Source organism: Papaver somniferum, chromosome 11, assembly GCF_003573695.1.
Source record: "Papaver somniferum cultivar HN1 chromosome 11, ASM357369v1, whole genome shotgun sequence".
Classification (NCBI taxonomy): Eukaryota; Viridiplantae; Streptophyta; class Magnoliopsida; order Ranunculales; family Papaveraceae; genus Papaver; species Papaver somniferum.
The window spans coordinates 37,716,455-37,736,821 of record NC_039368.1 but is presented as its reverse complement, the minus strand read 5'-3'; the positions used below and the strand labels follow the sequence as shown (position 1 = coordinate 37,736,821).

At 37.8% G+C, this 20,367-nt stretch overlaps 1 protein-coding gene across 1 annotated transcript; it reads right to left on the bottom strand.

The window, feature by feature from the left end:
• Positions 1–1,007: 1,007 nt before the first annotated feature.
• On the bottom strand, positions 1,008–8,470 carry LOC113322403 (probable NAD kinase 1). Its single transcript, XM_026570484.1, has 11 exons — positions 8,296–8,470; positions 6,864–7,017; positions 5,566–5,685; positions 5,231–5,430; positions 4,790–4,897; positions 4,483–4,577; positions 3,905–4,011; positions 3,023–3,096; positions 2,408–2,486; positions 1,464–1,771; positions 1,008–1,316 (listed from the first exon to the last, which is right to left on the bottom strand). Exons 1-11 carry the CDS (start codon positions 8,320–8,322, stop codon positions 1,008–1,010), a joined length of 1,581 nt encoding a protein of 526 aa, XP_026426269.1. The 5' UTR covers positions 8,323–8,470.
• Between the last annotated feature and the right edge of the window lie 11,897 nt (positions 8,471–20,367).

Genomic DNA, 20,367 nt, shown 5'->3' with positions numbered 1-20,367 from the left:
TCGATGCATCACTGATTTTTCTAACTGAATTCAAGTAAGTGGTGATGGAATCATTTCCAAGTCTAAGTGACTGAAGCTCAGTCCTCAATTGAATGATGTAAGCAGCTGAAGCCCGAGAAAATCTCGTATCGATATTATCCCAGAGTCATTGAGTAAAAGAAACACCAACCATATATGGATCCACCGAATCTGAGAAAGCAAAATTGAAGAGAAGAATGATGGTTGCATCTTATCCTGCCAATTAATGTACGCCGGACTAACAACATTGTTGTTTTCATTTGGCCGTGTTATATATTTAACAGGTCAAACCTTTATTCCATCCAAATAACCAGTAATACAAATTTGGTGAAAAAAGCAAGAATCGAAAAATCTTCATGTGAGATAATTGTCCTCTCGAAAAGCTTTAATCGAATGGTATTGATTAATTAATTAAGAGGAAGTTTCGAAGAAGAAAAAAATTTAAATAGCAATTATATGATAAGTTGATTTCTTGCATAAAGATTGAATCACAGAAAATCGAATTTGAAGAAGAAATTAAAAGAAGTAAAGTAATCCAATGAAAAAAAATAACAGATCTGAGAAAATAGGGTTAAAAATCTCCATTAATAGAGTTGGTTGAACTTGGATCTAGATTTACCTCTGATACCAAGGTAGAAATGGTTTTCATATTCCATACACTATATAGTGGCAGAGTAACGGAAATAAACAGAAAACAAATAGAGACATAACACGTGTGAATAACAGAAACAGAAATCTAAAATTAACAGACACTGGTGTAAGAGAAAACTTAACCACTGTTACCTAATACTAGTATATTCTGCTTTGCATCTAAAATCATAAATAACACAACTGACAAGTAGTTAACATTAGAAATTGCCTCCTCCACTGAAAATACAATCGCCGAACCAAAATCCATCCATAATCCAAATGACCTTCAGACTACTCGTGAAACTAGTGAACATTACATCTCCCCACTGATATGTTACTTAACAGTTTCATCTTCCACATTATGACTCTCGAGGGCCGTCAAACAACTGAGGCTTCCTCAAATTCCAATGAAGCCCCTCATGAATACTACGTAAGAAGTCAGTGGTGGAATCAACTTGGCATGCCGTTGGCACTGGCCAAGGTGCCATGCTGCACACAAGTGCATCACCTGCTGCTAATTGTTTTCTGTCTTTGCCATCAAATGATGCCCAGGCATGGCCTCTGCTGTTAAAAGGTACTTGCACCCGAAGTGTAACATGCTCGGGCAATATCAGAGGCCTAAATGATAAGGAGTGCGGACAGATGGGTGTAAAGAGGATACCAGGGACCTGCAAAATGAAATGGAGAACTCCATAGATTTAACCTTTTGGGCACAACTTTAAAAGCTCTTAGCTAGATTGTAATAATAGCAACGATATTAGGAACAACAACGGCAAATGAAATCAAGTACAAAAAAAAGAATGAGAGTAATATGCCTGTGGATGAACCATCGATCCTCCCGCTGCTAATGAATATGCAGTGCTGCCAGATGTTGTTGATATGATCAATCCATCCCCTTGAACACACGTTACAAAGGAGGAGTCGCAATAGCACTCGAGATTCGTAAGGTAAGAAGAAATTCCACGATCAATTGTCACTTCATTCAGGACAAGAATAGGTTCTTCAGTTTCTAATTCATCTTTAGCTCCGTCTCTAATAACAAAGCACTGCAGCCTGTGGCGTAATGTGATACTAATGGGTCCTCTTAGGATTGCATCAAGGTACTCTCTGTAGTTCTCACTATCTAAATAAAAATTAAAGATCACTGTGGAGTATAAATACATAAGTCTACTCAAAGATATGTCATGATACAACATACCTGCATAAGGCAATGTAAATTACTAGTGCATCATTACTAACTGAACAATTAATTTTTCAAGTGTTTGAATGATATTTTCCATCAACGAATAATCTAACTACCTTGTAGTCTAAACGATAAGTGATCTGCAAATTAAATCCTCAATATTTAATTGATGCGAAACCTTTGATCAAATCAAAGGAAGTATCTAACTGGGGATCATTTCAGACAAGGTTCATTCTCAAATTACAGTTTACAACCAAACAGACACGGCGGGACTTCCAGTTGTACATGTCCAGGTCCTGGATGAAGTAGAGTTCAAATCCCTAAACCAACATTTCCATGGTGAATATGATAATGTTCAACCACGAAGGCGAACAAAAAAGTCATTGTGTGACACAAATGAGTGTGAATCATCTACATGTATATGCAATGACATGAAGTTGCGAACAATTTGTTAGGTCTACAAGCTCCAAAGCAAATAATCTAAAAATAGGAAAATTACTAAAAGAAATACGGTTTATATGCATTAGAATAAAATAGAACTGTTCAATAAGATAATCAAACCAAATAAGAGGATACGGAAAGGAGTCATAAAGCCCAGAGAGCCAAGGGAAAACGGGACAACAGGAGGAACGGGTCCTTTGAACATCGATGCTGCCTACATATGAATCAAAATGTGAGTGATACTTAAGGTTTGAGTTCAAATGTTACAAAATAACAAGAAGGCCGGCACAGTTAGAATGCAGATTCAATTGGTTACTAATATAACTATAGTCAAAGTGGAATGAAGTTTGAAGTAGAAGATATTTTTTCCAGTTATCACTTCAAACAATCCCAAATCATGGTAACACTAAATTTTAATTAAAATGGTAATTATAACTAAATTTCAAGGCATACAACCTGTACAACTAGCTTGTGGCCACGCAACCAGCAATGCTTCCTTTTATCACCCCACAAAATGTGCGGTATATAAATTACCTAAGGTTGATGCACGGCAAAAAGGAAGCTTCGCATGGCAGCAAGTCGGTAAGAAGGATTTCATCTACGAGAAGTTTTTTTTTAAATTGAAGACTGAGTAAGAATAATAATCCTTCTGCCCAAAACAAAGATACTTTCAGTATTTAAAGTTTCTTTACTGAAGCTTGTGGAACATGTATCTCCTGTTAACCATAAGAAAAGATGACAGATACATACCCAAAGAACAGTTCCGTCTCCACCAAGAGTTACAACTAGATCAATTTTTGTGTGAAGCAACAATATTTCCTTATCTGTAATGCAAACAACACAGAAGTTATTCATAAAGAAGAAAGACAGTCACTGGTAGTCTCATCGAATAGACAATATATGCAATACCAGGATTCTCTGAACTCCATAAATCTGAATAAGAAGACTACTTTTTAAACACTGATACTTTGATTCTGTTATGCCAGCCCACAAAGCAACTAGCCTCTCTCAGACAGAGCATGTGGCGTCACATGTCTTATTTAACTAAACAGTATTTAATAATACGGGAAATCACCGAAATCACAACAAACAAGCAAAAGGCAATCCATGAAAAGGCTTTAAGGCTGGGGTAAAAGTTGCGTTGGGAGGTATATTTTATACTTTTTTGCGCCCAAGTAAATCACATATGAAAGCCGGCTAGAATAGACTCTTGTCTTACTCATGCTTCAAATTCCAAACAATTGAATTAGGTGTGCTCTCGGCAAATAGTTAGGCAACAAGGATCTTCATATTTGCAGGGAATTTGTTTCCTACACTTACCTAGAGCCACTAAACACTCATTTTCCGAAATATATGTTTTAGGTTAGATGTAAGTCTGTATTCATCTGATCCCCAAAGTACTAGGTCATCAATCCAGGCATGACAATACCTATTCATGACTGGTTGTCTGGTTGAAGGCTAGAAGACTATTTTCATAATTCAGCACAGACGTAACATGTCGACTCTAAACCTGAACTGGATTTAACACAAAAGGTGCGAAGTTATTAACATCTAACAGAACGTAACAAATATCAAAAAGTAGCATGGTTTCCACAGAGCTTCCATAATTTATTAAGAAACCATTGTTCTTACCATCTTCCCAAGTCTGTACGAAATTGAAGTAAGATGATTCTGTGAGAAGTTCAGATCTAACCCGGGGTTCCACGATTATGTTTATTTTCTTCTGATCTTTCAGCCATCTGAGAAGATAAAGCATTTAAGATATAGTTAGCTTTCCCAGCACATAAAAACAATATGCCGCAAAGAGGCAGCATTCGCTTTCATGCAATATGTAAAAGGCCATCAAAGAAAACTAAATGATTCAATCATGCAATTTAGAATGCTTAGGGACCTGACCCACAAATCACAATTGATGAAAGAAATACAGATCATAAGTATGCATGCAAAAATTATTATTAGGTGTACACTATCTGTGGAAGAATTAGTTTCGGCAAGATTTCTCTTTCAATTACAAGTTTCAGAAATACATCACTTTGTTTATGTGTGTGAGAGAGAGGTGATTTTCGTTGTAATTCTAAACCAATGTAAGTTTGAATGGATACTGATGCATTTATACACAATGTCCAAATCAAACAAAAGCAATCAAGTATCAGAAAAAAAAATGCTCCTAAACTACAAAAGGCAGTAACTCTGGATAGTTCCATCCACACCTGACCATTTCTGCACAAAGAATCCGAACGGTGGTTGAATTTGGTTTCGTCAAAATAAGCACAACCTGTGGTTGTGATTCCCACCTCAAGGAAATCTGTGTTGAAAGGAGGAGTGTATTAGCAAAGCTACCAAAATAGCACAACAGAATTTCTACCAAGATTGCAAAGGCAACTTTCTGGATCCTAGAGGGTGATAATTACAAAACCAACAATAAGAGTCTGGGTGACATACAGTAAGTTCACACACATAATGATGAGGATGATGGCAAAGATGACTACTTAGATTATAAACCTGTAGTACCAATACCTGCTTACTGCTGCGTACTGCAGTTGTTATATTCCCTCTTTCAAAAGAGACGATATCATGTTTGTGTTGGCCACTTCCATTGCAGCCCCATGAAAGTCGAAATGATGCCTGTACACAGAAAATGCAGTTTTAGTTCCAGGAGCAATATCAAATAATTTGTTGCTATCTATTGTGAGAAAGAACTGATGCCCATGTTAGCAATAGGCAGAATTAACAGTGGTCAAGAAATTTCCGAGGGAAGTAAAAGATTACAAGTTAGATCTCTTCAAAAGAAACAAACATTTTCAAACACATAACTCGGAAACATATAAAATGAAGTCACTGCAAAAAGAATGGTGAAAGGCTGAGAGATTAAAGATGCTGACATTGAAAAATGTACAAAATAAGAGAATTTCTAACTAAACCACTTGTGCAACAAAATTAAAATGCAGACATGTCTACCTTTCTCCTCATTCTACTATGGATCATCTTAGAATCGGAATCTGTTTCTCCATCCCGAAGAACTTCGTGGGAGCAAATTCCATCCCTCCCACAGCATTTTTCTGATTTGTCATTAGCTAGGCTCTCCAGTGAACACTGATCCGTCAAGTTCTCTGTCTTTTTTCCTTTACAATCGTAATAACCTTCTGGAGATGGCAATCCTGTAAGCAAACCAGCGCCAGTATTAGTGAATAAGATGGTTAAGGACATAATAACAGGAAGTGAAGATACAGGATAACTCCACTATATAAACATAACATGAGATCAATGCTTCTCCGCATAATACCACATCATACTTTTATGCTCCTGTTGCAGATTCCGGGTTCTCTCTAATTCATATTTTCGCTTCCATTCAGCTGCCTCAGCTTTGGCAGAAGCTTTTCCTTCAGCAACCCGTCTAAGGGCCTTCGCCACAGCTGACAATTTGTAAAAAATGTAAGCAACAAATTGCAAGATTGATGACTAGATGAAGCATAGGGCTTAGACAACAGAGGACAAGCATAACTTATGGAACAACACAAGCAAATTAGTTTTCTCTGTTGACAGTTAAGTATCAAAAACTATATCATTAAATCAAAGAAAAAGAGGAAAAGCTAGTGTAGAGGTAACCAGAAGACATCAACCCTATCTCCATCTGCGTCCTAATGGGTTTAATTAGCTGACCTTAAGCTGACTTTGTGCAGTAGTTTGAGACTTACACACTGCATGTATGGGACTCGTCATAACTACTAGATTCCACTCACTTGGTATGGAGACCTACCATGTATGTTTACTGTTCCAGAAATAGAAGAACGCGCAATAATATCTCATCTGATTCTCATGCAGATATAATTCTTGAAAATTCTGATCCTGTGGCAGACCGCAAGCCCAAAACCGAGTGGGTCGTTTCTGGTTGTTATAGTCTTATGTCGCTTAAAGGTAGAGCAGTGGCAAAGTGTCCTAAGTGCGTACTTTCTGTACTGAGGCCTTTTGGATGTGTTCTATAAAACCCCACAGAATGAGCCATGGCAAAAGCGGAGAGGTGTTCATGAGGGGTATTACTATTACGGATCCAATCCTGGATTCAATTTGAAATTCTTGATCAAGATCAGAAGAATTGGCGAATCGCGGTCAGAGTACTTTCACACAGATCATCTAGTAATGGCCTTCTGCCAATTAGAGTTCCTCCACCATTTGATATGCACTCTGAAGTCATATTTTCACAAATTTCTTCCTTAACGAATCGAAAATCGAAATATGAAAAAGAATTGAACCAAGGAAAACATCTCATGTAAAAGAATCACTAATCAGTGCAACAGCCTCCTCGCACATTACAATGTAAAGCTTATCTTTTTTAGTGTTTTGAATAATCAAACTAAAAACTTTCAGATTCAATGGACCATTTGAACAATATGAGAGATTATCTCACTGCATAGTATAGTAAGCTACCTGTTGTTTGTTTCTAACTCTCTACATCCTATTGAAGAAACCTATGAACTTCCGAGAACAGAGCTTCATGTTTGAAACCATTCTTAGCATTTGGGCTATCAAAAGAAAGATATGTATCTATGTAACAATGTGGAGAATACCTCATCAAAGGAAAACATAATCTTACTTCTTAAAGCTTCAGAAAACTCAACAAGATGATCATCAACTCCCTTGACAACTGATTGTTGGAGGTATTCCTGCACTACCTTTTCGGAATCAAATGTACAAAGTGACTCCGTTAATCCACTAGCTAATTGTGACCTTGAATTATTAAGAGTTCCCTGTCCAAAGAAACACTCTCATTATAACTTGTCAAGGACATAGAGGCTAAAAAGACATATCAAGGCACTAGTCATCCAACTGAAATATTCTTTATTCACTTTATTGTTGCATATGCTTACACATATAGAGACAATCAAAAAGAGAACTAACGAAGAATACAATCCAACTTAATCTTATGAAAGATCCATTCAAAATTTCTTTGAACGGGCAAATGATAACCCAGTACCCTTCATATGCTCTAACTATGCATGGACTCTCAGACAGCATCTTTATTAGATATTATCAGGTTAAATACAACTAAAAATATCTACAAGCACCAGCATTCTCAATTTCACATTTAAAACAAAGTCTTAAAAAATGGGAAATTACAAATATATCTCCAAAAACGTAAACGCATATTTTTTACCGCAACCACTTGTTAGACTTGTAAGTACACGGGGATGATGGCTTCAATATTTGAAAATCAGGATAATCATTAAAACTCAAGGAAATTCAAAATCCAAAGATGAGTTACAGGCTGAATTGCCTCTTTACACAAACCGGCATCATGTTCACAGTAGAGATAAGAAAGATAACAATTATTTCACTTTATAAGTGACATCATAACTTCCCAAAGATTCAGCTTTGATTTCCTACCAATATTAGCAATTACCAAAACCAAAACTTTATTTTTGACAGAAAAATAATTAGACAATAGATGCAATAATTGTAATTGCTGATAGTATCATCTGAAACACAAGACAGATTTAGCAACATTTACATAATCAAAACTCAAAAAGCATGACAAAATCCATAACAATTTTGCAAATTGCACATTGAGTTGAGAAACTAAAATCTAAGGGGTAACTTATTGAAGGCATTTAAAAATAAACAGAAGGAAAAAAAAAATGAAAACAGCAAAACTAATAAGTTGTGTGGCCATACCATCATCAAAATCCAGCTAATGTTAACAAAAAATACTTCGATTATACTGCAAATCTAGCTCGAATTTTAACTCTTCTGATCAACGAATATTTTTAAATATTTTTAAATTGGAAAGCTATTCCGATCAGTCAAATATTTTTAAATTGGAAAGCAATTGTAAGGCATTAAACTCTTGTATCACTTCTCAAATTTTTCACTTCTCGAATTTTTCATTAGAATTTCAACCTTTTCTTTCAAAATAACAAAAATTATACTGAACATGCAAATTTTAAAAAGAATTCCGGACTTAGAAGTAAAAAATTCAGTCACCATCAGTGTTGCCGGAAAGAGGATAAACAGAGAGAGGTACATACTTCTGAATCGAATTCTTGATGAGACATGGAGAAGAAGGATAAGAAAGATCTCAAAACCCTTGTAATCTTGTACCGGTGGAGATGAACAGGAACGACAGATAGAAAAAATTGGTTGGTAGTTTAAAGTTTAAAACTCATTGAGAAACAAGAAGAAAAACTGGTTTGGTACTGGGTAGGCAGGTGCAGCAATAATATTTTTTCGGAAAGGTTGACTTCTTCATTCTTTTCAAAGAATACTGCTCTCAACGTGCGCGTTGCACGCACGGAGATGAGATGCTGTAAAACAATTTTGGTAATGATACCACATGTTTTGGACTTTCTCAATGATAGTTGACTAATCAAGTGGGCCTCAGCCGAAAATCTAATTTATGTGGCATTTTACAAATTTTGAAAAAAACAGTGACATTTTATTAAACCGGAAAGCCAAAGTGTGGTATTTTGTTAAAATTCCCTTTATTAAATTAAGACGAAATCATCCGGGGAATGTTGTACCCATAGAGTTGGCCGTTATAATAGGACTAATACATAAGGGCGTTTTATGGTCCCAGATTGTTGTTGATAAATTTTCTATTGCACTATCATCCGTTGATTTGTTTGCCAACCCATATGTTGCCTGATTTCCTTCCCTGTAGTTGTGCTTTATGGTGCAGTATGAGATTTGGGCCAGTCTAGGCTTGATTTCAGCTATTAAGTACCAAAGTGGTTTTGTGGTCGAGGTTATAAATCTCAGAAGATTTTTCGAGTATGTTTCGAATTGAACCTTTAGCCATCCTCATTCTAGGCGTTTTTGACGCGATAAGCATGACCCACGTTTCAGCTGTGAGGGCGGTGGTTATACCCAAAGGTTGGGCAATTGCTAAGATTGTGATAGCTTCATCGTTTCTGCATATAATACCCGCTACTACTAGTCATGTGTGTCATCTAGCTGCCCGTTTGTGTTGATTTTGATTCAATCTAAGTGAGGTTGATCCATCCCACTAAAATTGTAGTTGAATTGGGAATCCTATATGCAGACTTTGCAGATAGTTGCATTTCAAGTAGCACCGGTGGGAAGTTGTGATGCACCCAAGAATACTCATGTTAAAGATTGGTGGCCATTTGCGTTATGCTTGTGGGATTTGGTTGCTTTTGGTTATATACCACATCGTTTCCATCTAGTCATAGGAACCAAAAAAGAAAGCAAAATGATGTAATGACTTCGTCACCGGTTTTTGTTTGAAGGGTTGTTTGAGGGTTTACGGAGGTGGGTTGGGGAGATGATATATAGGGAAGGAGGAGGTTCCATGAATCTATAGATACCGGACAATGAAATAGGATGTGAGTAGCTGTTTCAGGATTAGAATTATATTGGAGACATAAGTTAGAGTTGGTGAGGTGAATGCGGTTGAGAATATGGCAGGTTGGCAGACCCTCGTTAAGTGCTTTTGACAAGAAAGTTGTACTTTTGGCGGTTAATGTCCAGAAGAACTTGGTGGGGAAAGGGGTGGTGCTGCAATTGATATGAAATGTCGATGAGGCATTTGTATTCGGATGCAGTAGTGTATTTTCCTGATTTTGTAAAAGGCCATATTATTTTATCTGGATGGTTATCTCGGGGAAGGTGAAGGTTGACGATTCTTTGAACTGTGGGAGGGGGAAGGAGATTCAGTTTTTCATGAAACCAAGACCGGGTGAAGGGTCGATGGTGTATGCAACTGATTATATGCAGTGGCAATGTGTCTGGTCAATGTTATTATTGAGTTGTGGGATCCAGTTTGCTTGGATAGGGGTGTTCAAACTGTTTCCTATCTGGTGGAAGAGATTTAATTTCAAAGTGGGTATGAGGGAAGTTAGTTGTTTCCATTGGGGGCTTGTGGATAAAGGGGGAGGGGGATGTTTTCGAAGATGGGTTGATGTTTAATATATTTTTCATCATATAATGACGCTACCACGGACGGAGTTAGGTTTCTCGTGGATGTTTCAGATTTTCTTCATAAGAAGAGCTTTGTTATGTTCTTTATTACTTCGGATGCCCAAGCCTACCTTAGATTTAGGCTTGATGAGCTTATCAAAGCCTGGGTGTAACTTCTTAACGGATGAACCGTGTCCCCAGAACAAGTTTTTAGTGATGCGATTCATGATGGATATGTACTAGTAGAAGTTGTGTTTGCATAAGATGGTTGGCAGTAGGTGTAAGAGATATCTAGTAGATTATGGTAAATTGGGAAAGAAAAGAAAAAATGGCAAGCAGCTACCTAGCGTCAGGACTTCTAAATGTTTAAGCCATTGTCGTTGGCAGTAAAGAGATGACCAATAAGTTATCACTTTAACCGCAAACATTTAGTTTTTATAGTCCATGTTCATCGACCATATCCCCCAATCCAATATAAACCCCACTTCACAATTTCTATTAAATTAAACCTTTTTTGCGGACATCAATTTTCACAAATTCATGTCATTTTTTAAAATAAATTTCTCAATTATCTCAGTTTTTTCTGATCAGTGATTCCTAATGTAATTCTTCTGATGAAGAAGATGGGAACAAACATCGAGTAGTATAACTATACTCGAGGGTATGCAATTTTTTCGACTGTAAATTTCATATTCAATAACCATAACTACATTGAAGAATATTATCTGGAGTATGGAATCCATCATAATCAACCTTTCTTCAAATCTACATCCAGCACAACGAGGCTCGTGAAATGAAGTGTTTCAACATGCAACTATTGGCTTTAGGAAAAGATGTTGAACAAGCATTTGGAATTATGAAGAAAGAAGTTCGTTATTGTTTGTCAGCATTATCGTTTTTTTGATCCAGTTCAAATGCATACAGGGTTATGCTCACGTGTATAATTTCGCATAACATGCTCAGTGAGAAAATCCAGTGTGATACTTCTTAGACTAAGTATTTGGATTGAGATTCGAGGCTTTATGTTCAACTAGAGTGCGGGATACCAGCAAGAGATTATAGGGCTGCCAACAATAGAATTCAAGGCTAAAATTTGTATAAGAGGTTAAGAGATGATTTGGCTGCTATCTTTGGGCAGATGTAGTGAACTCACTACAAATTGGATTATCAAGAACAGTTTGAGTCTCTAAGGATAGAGATGATTTGGGATAGATAGAGGGAAATAGAGGATTGGGAGAAGAACTAGATGAATTAGGGGAATAAGAAGAAGAAGACAGTGTTACAGATGAGAATTTGCAGAAGCAAATAGAGAAGAAGATGAGTTTTACATTATCCGTTGATAATCTCTAAAGAGAATTACAGACTCATTACATACTAGGGTAGTCTCCCAGCACACGTGCTAAGCACACACACACTAACTACACCTAACAAGGGGTGGCCCATAATCAGACATACTAGTCATGAGGGACATGACAAATACCCACCCCTCCAAATCATCCTTGTCCTCACGGATGGAGGATAAGAACATTCTCGATCAATGCAGACCCAGCTACTTCCACTATAATAAGAATTTGACTTCGTCCTGACTTCAAGATTGGCGCGGAAACTGATGCAGTAAGCAAATACCCCTCTATGTAGGTTACCTTTCGTTGTATGCTGAGTATGCAAGAAGTGTTTGGATACTGCATCACTGATAGTATCTGAAGGATGAAGGTTCTTCTGTTGTAACAAAACTAGCATAAAGAATTGTAGCCTGTGAAGAAAAATATAGACCACAGTCTTCATAGTTCTACCAAAAGCAATCAAGACACGACTCTCTCTTGTGCTTATTTCTTTAAAACTGAAACTCCCAAAAACTTTAGAGGTGACGGCTATGCAGGCATGAACAGAAATCGCATTGTGTATCCTCATTGTCATTATTTCCCGGGCACATTGGTGACGAAAGATGTTCGCATGACCCTTGAAAAGTACCATCAATATAACCCTACCTCTGAACTTGTGCATAAGAATTAGTGTAGCTAGGATGCAGTCAGCTGCACTTCTATAATTAGTTGTGTAAACGCTCTCACCTCCGTAGCCTCACATAGCTCCAAAACCAGCAATTAGCGAAGTATCGCGGAAAATCCTACACCAAGGTGAAATAGAAAGGCCATCAACATCTTGTGCAACTACCCTATGACGCCACCTGTGTTGAGATAACAACTGAAGTACTTGTAGTGGTACATAGATTATTACACGACCCACTACTAAGCTCCCGTCAACAATTTTACTTCCTTCACGCAAGAGTAACTGCCTGACACTTCCAGCAATGATCTTCTAAAACTTATTTCTAAGAAAAGAAACACACATAAACATCACGCAGTACAAGGGATAAGAAGAATCTGTCGCCAACCCTGAAGAACGAGCTGACATTTTCTCACTGTCATGGCCATCACTACCTGAACCAGAAATGAGTATCATAAGTCCAACTAAGTCTTTAATTTACTGTCCAGCTCACTCCATTTACCACCATCTTCAACCCTGTCTCGTAACCACAAAAATATTACTCGTCTGTCACAAGGAAAGAGCTGTCGAGCAGTGACCATAATGAAAATATCCCATAAACCCCATGAGCACCAGGTGGATTCAAATAAGAAGATCCAAAGGTTAGACTCCCTTTTCTTTGACCCTTGAATAAAAAATTTAGTCCAGGGACCAAGAACTAGCTACATGAATTTAGTACTCCTCATAATCATCTCCAGCAACCTGCCTTTATCAAATATTCTTCTAGTAAAAAAAATTCTAGAAAGATCCTGGTTACAACAGAGGCATCGTCTATTACTCAAATTGCACCTTACAACCTCGGAAATTTTAAGTAAACCATATCCCGGCTGCAAGTTAAGATGCTCATTTCTACAGCTGAAACTCTTTTTACTATTACTAAGCATCTGATCAATAATCTTAAGAGTGGTCACAAACACTACAGATGCAGTCATTGTACCACTACCTCGCTGCAATATTTCTACAGGGGACTTGCAAACAACCTGAAAATCACTATCTTCCACAAACACAAACACATTTAGGTAACCCCATAACAATTCCGAACAACACCCATGTTTCAAAACTGGTTCATAAACAAATTTCCCATGGTAGTCATCCAATATTAATAAAGTTGAACCAATCATAGTAAGAATATTCAAGCATTTAGAACTACTTATAATCGGTCCTAGCCACCTTCCCCGATCAAATACCTTTCCAGCAGTATACCTGCTACAATCTAGATATCTTGCAGTGCTCAAAATACTTCGTACACAACCAGGGTTTGTGAGGAAACAGTACCTCAGCTGTAACTTTAGAAAGCCCACATTGACCTTGAAACTCCATCTATTATTAGTATAAATCTGGAGAATTAGTTTATCTGCATTGCTAAACTCATATTTCTGTGTCACATAAGATATCGAATTAGTGCAGAGAACAATATTGCATTGTGGCTTCTCCTCAAGGAGCATGCTGACAACACGCTTGTGTCCATTTTTTACCAATTTAAGCACATCAGAAAACTCGATAAACAAATCCAAATGGTACCCAAGTTCAGACAACACGGAAATCAGATTTGCACTAGAACGACGCGTTAAAATCAACCCATTCGGAGCAAGCAAACCCAAGTTAAGTATACCAAAACTGCAATGAAAACTGCAGTTGTTGTTATGAGAATATATCATGATCATTTCAAACCACTTCCTGGATCAAATAAGGTTCGAGCCAAATCAAAGCTACAGCAAAAACATGTTCCACTACACAGCTTGTTATCGACGATGAATAATACCTTATGAACATTGAAACACGTATCCATAAATGGGAGTGAAAACATTTTATTAAATTTTCTCACAAAATTAGCCTTCTCGGAATGAAGAAAAACATCCCTAGTCAATTCTAACAAGGTAAGCAAAGGTTTACCATCCTAAAATTCTTGAGGAGAAACTAACTTCACCACTAGAAACTTGTATTCTGGAACTCTATATACAACACCAGCTCTATCAACGTTAGAGAAATCATATTTGAGTTTAGAGTTGTGATTACCTTCCTCTCTTGCTAAAGAAGTAAAATCAATCCCATTGAACTCTTTTAATGAGCTGAAATCCTTGATCTCATCATTTATAACCCTTCTAACTTCAAAAATCATATCATCATTACAAGATACATTATCATAATTGAATGGTTTACCTTCTTGGTAGTCTAGAAACATTGCAGTCGACTTGTATTTTTGAATCTCATTAACAGCACTAGACCCATCAATGCTAAAGAATTAAATTATAGGTGTAGATTCAAATTTACCTTTATCTGAACTCAAATCAAGTGAAATTGATTTCGATTTGAATACAATTTCATCCTCGGTCATCTGCGATTCCCCCAATCTGTGAGAACGATTTGTAGCTGGAAAAGAACCTAAAACTCCATCTGACGCATCTGGTACTGGTGGGTTTGAATATTGTTGAGTGAAATTACTAGATGAATTTAAATCAACAGGAGCTGCTACATTGATTACTTTCACCATCAGCGGCACCTTCTTCATCACCGATCCAACTAATTGGAAGCTTTCAAACGAGTTCGATTTCCAGTCTTCATCAGTAGATTCACTTACATATATCCTATGCTAGAAGAAGTTGTTCTGCTTTAGTTGTTAAAAATTTCTTCCATCTGGCTAAAAACTCCGGAGATGGTTTACTTTGGCAATCACCCAACACTTTTGATATCTCATCCGGAGCTAATACTAACGTATCAACTCGAAGGGATAGTTCTTCAATTTCTGTAACGTTTACTAACTTATCAATTTTAAGGGATAGTTCTTCAATTTCTGTTAGGGTTTTCATGTTTGCATCCGCAGAATCGACTGTTCTGATACCACTTATAGTGAGCTCACTAAAAATTGGATTATCAGGAACAGTTTGAGTCTCTAAGGATACAGATGATTTGGGATATATAGAGGGAAATAGAGGATTAGGATAAGAATTAGATCAATTAGGGGAGTAAGAAGAAGAATACCGTTAGAATAAGGTTTTTGGTTTAATATCTTCCACACCTGAACTGTGGAGACTCATTCATTATTTATACTTGAAGATGTTACAAAGATAGAGTTTAACAACAGATAAAATAACTAACAAAGAGTGGAACGAGTTACATGCATTCAACAAGACTTGGTAGCTAGTCTTGAGGAAGACTGAACTGAACTGAACTGATAGCTGACGCTTAGGAAGACTGAGCCATTTGCTTAACACCTCCCCTCAAGTTGTACGTGAGTTGACGAATGTGCAACTTGGCTCGCAAAAGATTAAACCTTGGCGCAGAAAGGCCCTTGGTGAAAATATCTGCCAACTGATCCTTTGAGCTGATGAACCTAACTAGCAACTGCTTGCTAGCAACTCTTTCACGGACAAAATGGTAATCAATCTCAATGTGTTTGGTACGGGCATGGAAAACTGGATTTACTGCAAGATATGTTGCCCCTAGGCTGTCACACCAGAGCAATGGTGGTGCAATTTTGAAGCCAAGTTCCTGAAGCAAAGATTGGATCCAGATAACTTCTGAAGTGGCAATAGCCATGCCTCGATATTCTGCCTCTGTACTAGATTTAGAGACCGTTTTCTGCTTCCGTGCACTCCATGAGATAAGATTTCCACCAAAATAAATACAATAACCACTCGTCGAACGTCGATCATCTAGACTGCCATCCCAGTCTGCATCAGAATACGCATGGAGAGAGTAATCACGAGAACCACCAAGATGAAGGCCATAGTCTATGGTGGTTTTCAAATATCTTAGAATCCGTTTGACAATATCCCAATGCTCAATATACGGGTCATGCATATACTGACACACCTTGTTTACAGCAACAGAAATGTCAGGTCTGGTAAAATGTAGATATTGCAGTGCACCTACTACACTACGGTAGAGAGTAGGATCCTTGAATCTCTCACTACCTCCTTTATGAATCTTTTCATTTGCAGCTAGAGGAGTGGATACAGGCTTCACACCATCCATTTTCGTACGTCTCAAAAGATCAGTTACATACTTTCTCTGAGTAAGTATCAGTGAATTGGAACTCCTGATGACCTCAACACCCAAAAAGAATGATAAATCCCCCATATCCTTCAGAGCAAACTCAGAACCAAGGGACTCAATCAGCTGTTGTATCTTTAAGGCATTAGAACCCGTGACAATGATGTCATCCACATAAATGAGAACATAGGTTACATGCTCAGGAGTTTTTAATATGAACAATGAGCTATCAGAAATAGAACCTGTGAAACCAAGCTTAACCAGATAGTTGCTTAGCCTTGAAAACCAAGCACGGGGGGCTTGTTTGAGACCATATAAAGATTTATGCAGCTTACAGACATGATTTGGATAGTTTGGATCAACATACCCAGCAGGCTGCTTCATGTAAACCTCCTCCTCCAAATTCCCATGTAGGAATGCATTTTCAACATCCAATTGCTTTAGTGGCCAACCGTGCATCACAGCAATAGATAAGACAAGACGTATAGTACATGGTTTTATCACGGGACTGAAAGTTTCACCATAATCAATCCCGGCTTGTTGATTGAACCCTTTGGCAACCAGACGGGCTTTATGCTGACTGATACTTCCATCATGATTTTGTTTTACACGAAAGACCCACTTCAAACCTTCAACATTCATACCATCTTTTAAAGGCACCAATGAGAATGTACCATTTTTAATCAGGGCATTAATCTGGACGTCCATATATTTTCTCCACTTAGGATGTTTGCAGGCCATAGAGTAGCAAGTCGGCTCCATGAAGTCCTCTTCCAATAGCGGATGTTTCGTGGCGGTCAAACATAGCTTCTGAATGGGTTTCGTAATACCAGATTTAGCTCGAGTCGTCATAGGGTGGGCCACAACTGTCGGTTCCGCAGAAATATCCCTTGATGAAGCTGCACTAGTGTTAGATAACTCTGAATCAGAAGCTGAAATCTGTTCAGATGCAGCCTGTGATTGTGCAGGAGAATTATCTAGTGCAGGTGAATCTGGAGCATATGATGCAGTTGGTGATGGAGCATGGACCATTGGAGATAATGTAGCAGCCTCCTGATGTACTAGTGAGTTACATTGATTAAAAGGAGGAGAAAGTAAAACACTAGTGCTTGATGGCTCATTACCTGAACAAGACAATGGAGTGTGGCGCTGCCGAGAAGACTTGAATGGAAATGCCGTTTCTTCAAACCTAACATGACGAGATATGTAAAGCCTGTTTGTTTTCTGATGCAAACACAAATAACCTTTGTGTGCACTGCTATATCCTATGAAGACACATGGAAGTGACCTTGGTTCAGTTTATTTGCATTATAAGGCCTAAGGCAGGGGTAAGCTAGACAACCAAAAACTCGTAAGGAAGAGTAGTCTGGAGACTTTTGAAAAAGAAGTTCTAAAGGAGTTATAGACTCTGAGTTGGACTTTGGGAGCCTGTTGATCAAAAAATAGGCTGTGGTAAAGGCATCATCCCAGAAGGAACGAGGCATGTGTGCATGAAACAAAAGTGCCAAGCCAGATTCAGTCACATGACGAATTCTACGTTCTGCCAGGCCATTTTGAGGTGACGTGTGAGGACACGAAAATCTATGTTGAATGCCTGATTCATTGAGATAAGAAGTGAACTTCTTAAACTCTAAGGCATTATCTGACTGAAATATTTTGATTTTGTGGTCAGTTAGATTTTCAACCTGTTTGTGAAAAATAATGAAAGTTTTAAGAGCATCAGACCTTTGCACAAGTGGGAAAACCCAGGTAAAATGAGAATAGACATCCATTATCAATAGGAAATAACGAAAACCAGATCTTGACAAGTGAGGAGAGACCCAAATATCAGAAACAACCAAGCTCAAAGGCTTGTTATAAACAGTTGAACTAAGAGAGAAAGACAATTTCTTGCTCTTACTGATATGGCAAGAGTGAAAAAAATCAAAGTTTTTATTAGAAATAGGAAGAGAAAATTGTTGGCATATTCTGGAGACTGTGCGCAACATGGGATGACCTAGTCTCTGGTGCCATAATGGTAAACTAGAAGCAACATGTGCCTGCGGTTTTATTGAAAAATTCAGCGAACTGACTCCATCTAGAACATACAGACCATTCCTTTCAAGTCCTCTCAGCAGTGGAAGCCCCGTGTGCTTGTCCTTCATAACAAAAAAGGAAGTGTGAAATTCAAAGAAGACTGCATTGTCTTTACAGAATTTAGATACTGACAGTAAATTACACTTGATTTCAGGCACATGAAAAACATTATTCAAATAAAAATATCTTGAATTTTTTGTAAAAGAACTGTTACCAATGTGAGAAATAATCAATGAGTTACCATTACCCACTTGCACTTGTTCAGTGCCATCATACTCATGAGGAATAGTCAGATTTCTCATGTCTGCTGTCAGATGATTTGTAGCTCCTGTGTCTGTAACCCATTCTGTGTCATGGTGGCCACCAGGTAAAGCTATGTAAGCAGCTGGTTGACGCTGCTGATTGGTATTAGGTTTCTCATAACGAAACCAACATCTGTCTGCAAGATGATTTCTTTTCTTGCAGATTTGGCACTTTGGTCCTGTGCCGGCATCATTTTGTGGCTGCTGCTGGTTATTGCGCTGTGCATTATTGTTGTTGTTGTTCCTCCTGTATGACAAATTTGGATTGTGCTGATACTGAGATGTTGGACCTGCATATCTCCTTTGTTCCTGCCTATTGCCATATGTGGCTGAGGTAGACACTGCAACATTGGCTATTGGTGACTGAAGCAAGGCTAGCTGTGATTCTAGCCTCATATCATAAGTTAAAAGATGGGAGTAAAAGAGATCAATGTCCATACCCTCTATTGTAGTGAGAGAAGTGACAATCGGATCATAGCTTTGGTTTAAGCCATTGCAGATGGCTTGCTTCTTTTCATCACTAGATACTGTATAACCTAATTCTGCTAACTGAGCAAACAGATTTTTAGCTTCAGATAAATAAGATTTCAGAGTCTTATTACCTTTTGAGAGGTTGTGAAGCTGCTTCTTGAGATTCATTTGATGAACAAAGGTTTTGGGTGCATATTCTGATTCTAGCTTGTCCCATATTTCTTTAGAAGTGTCTAGTCTTGCTGCCGTGCTCAAGACTTCAGGAGTCAAGGTTGAATTCAGCCATCCGACTATCAGTGAGTCTTGAGATTCATATGCAACAAAACTAGGATTTATGGTTTCACCATCTGGAAGTGTTTTTGCTGGTTTTGGTTTAGTTCCATCAATGAAACCTGTGAGATCATGACCCTTAAGAATAGGTTTAAATTGAGCCTTCCACAGCAGATGATTTGTTTCGGTGTGTTTCAAGGTAACTAGATGGTGAATTTGTACTTGTCTAAGGGAGGTTGTAGTATCTGCCATTGATGGTGCAGAACTTATTTTTTTTTTTTTTGTGTTTTTTTTTTGTTGATAAGCGGAAGGTGGCTCGGATCAAAAACTGATACCAAGTTAGAACAAGGTTTTTGGTTTAATATCTTCCACACCTGAACTGTGAAGACTCATTCATTATTTATACTTGAAGATGTCACAGAGATAGAGTTTAACAACCGATAAAATAGCTAACAAAGAGTGGAACGAGTTACATGCATTCAACAAGACTTGGTAGCTAGTCTTGAGGAAGACTGAACTGAACTGATAGCTGACGCTTAGGAAGACTGAGCCATTTGCTTAACAAATACATTGTTACAGATGAGAAGTTGCAGAAGCAAATAGATAAGAAGATGAGTTTTACATTATTCGTTGATAATCTCCAAAGAGAATTACAGACTCATTACTTACTAGGGTAGTCTCCCAGCACACGTGTTAAGCACACACACACTAACTGATTACTAACTACACCTAACAAGGGGTGCCCCAACTGGGTGTCCCATAATCAGACATACTAGTCATGAGGGACATGACAGCAGATTATGAAGCCATGGCGGGACCGTGTAATGTTTAATTTGATTCTTATCATTTAATGGGTATTGTTTGAACGGTCCAGACCAGTGAACAGATGTTTTCACAAACCACTTAAAAATATATATTTAACCCATTATATGTGATATATCATATGGTTGATAATTTTGGACTAACGTGACATCTAACTAACACAAGTCTCTGTTAGTAGAACTTTTAGGAAATAATATATGGAGA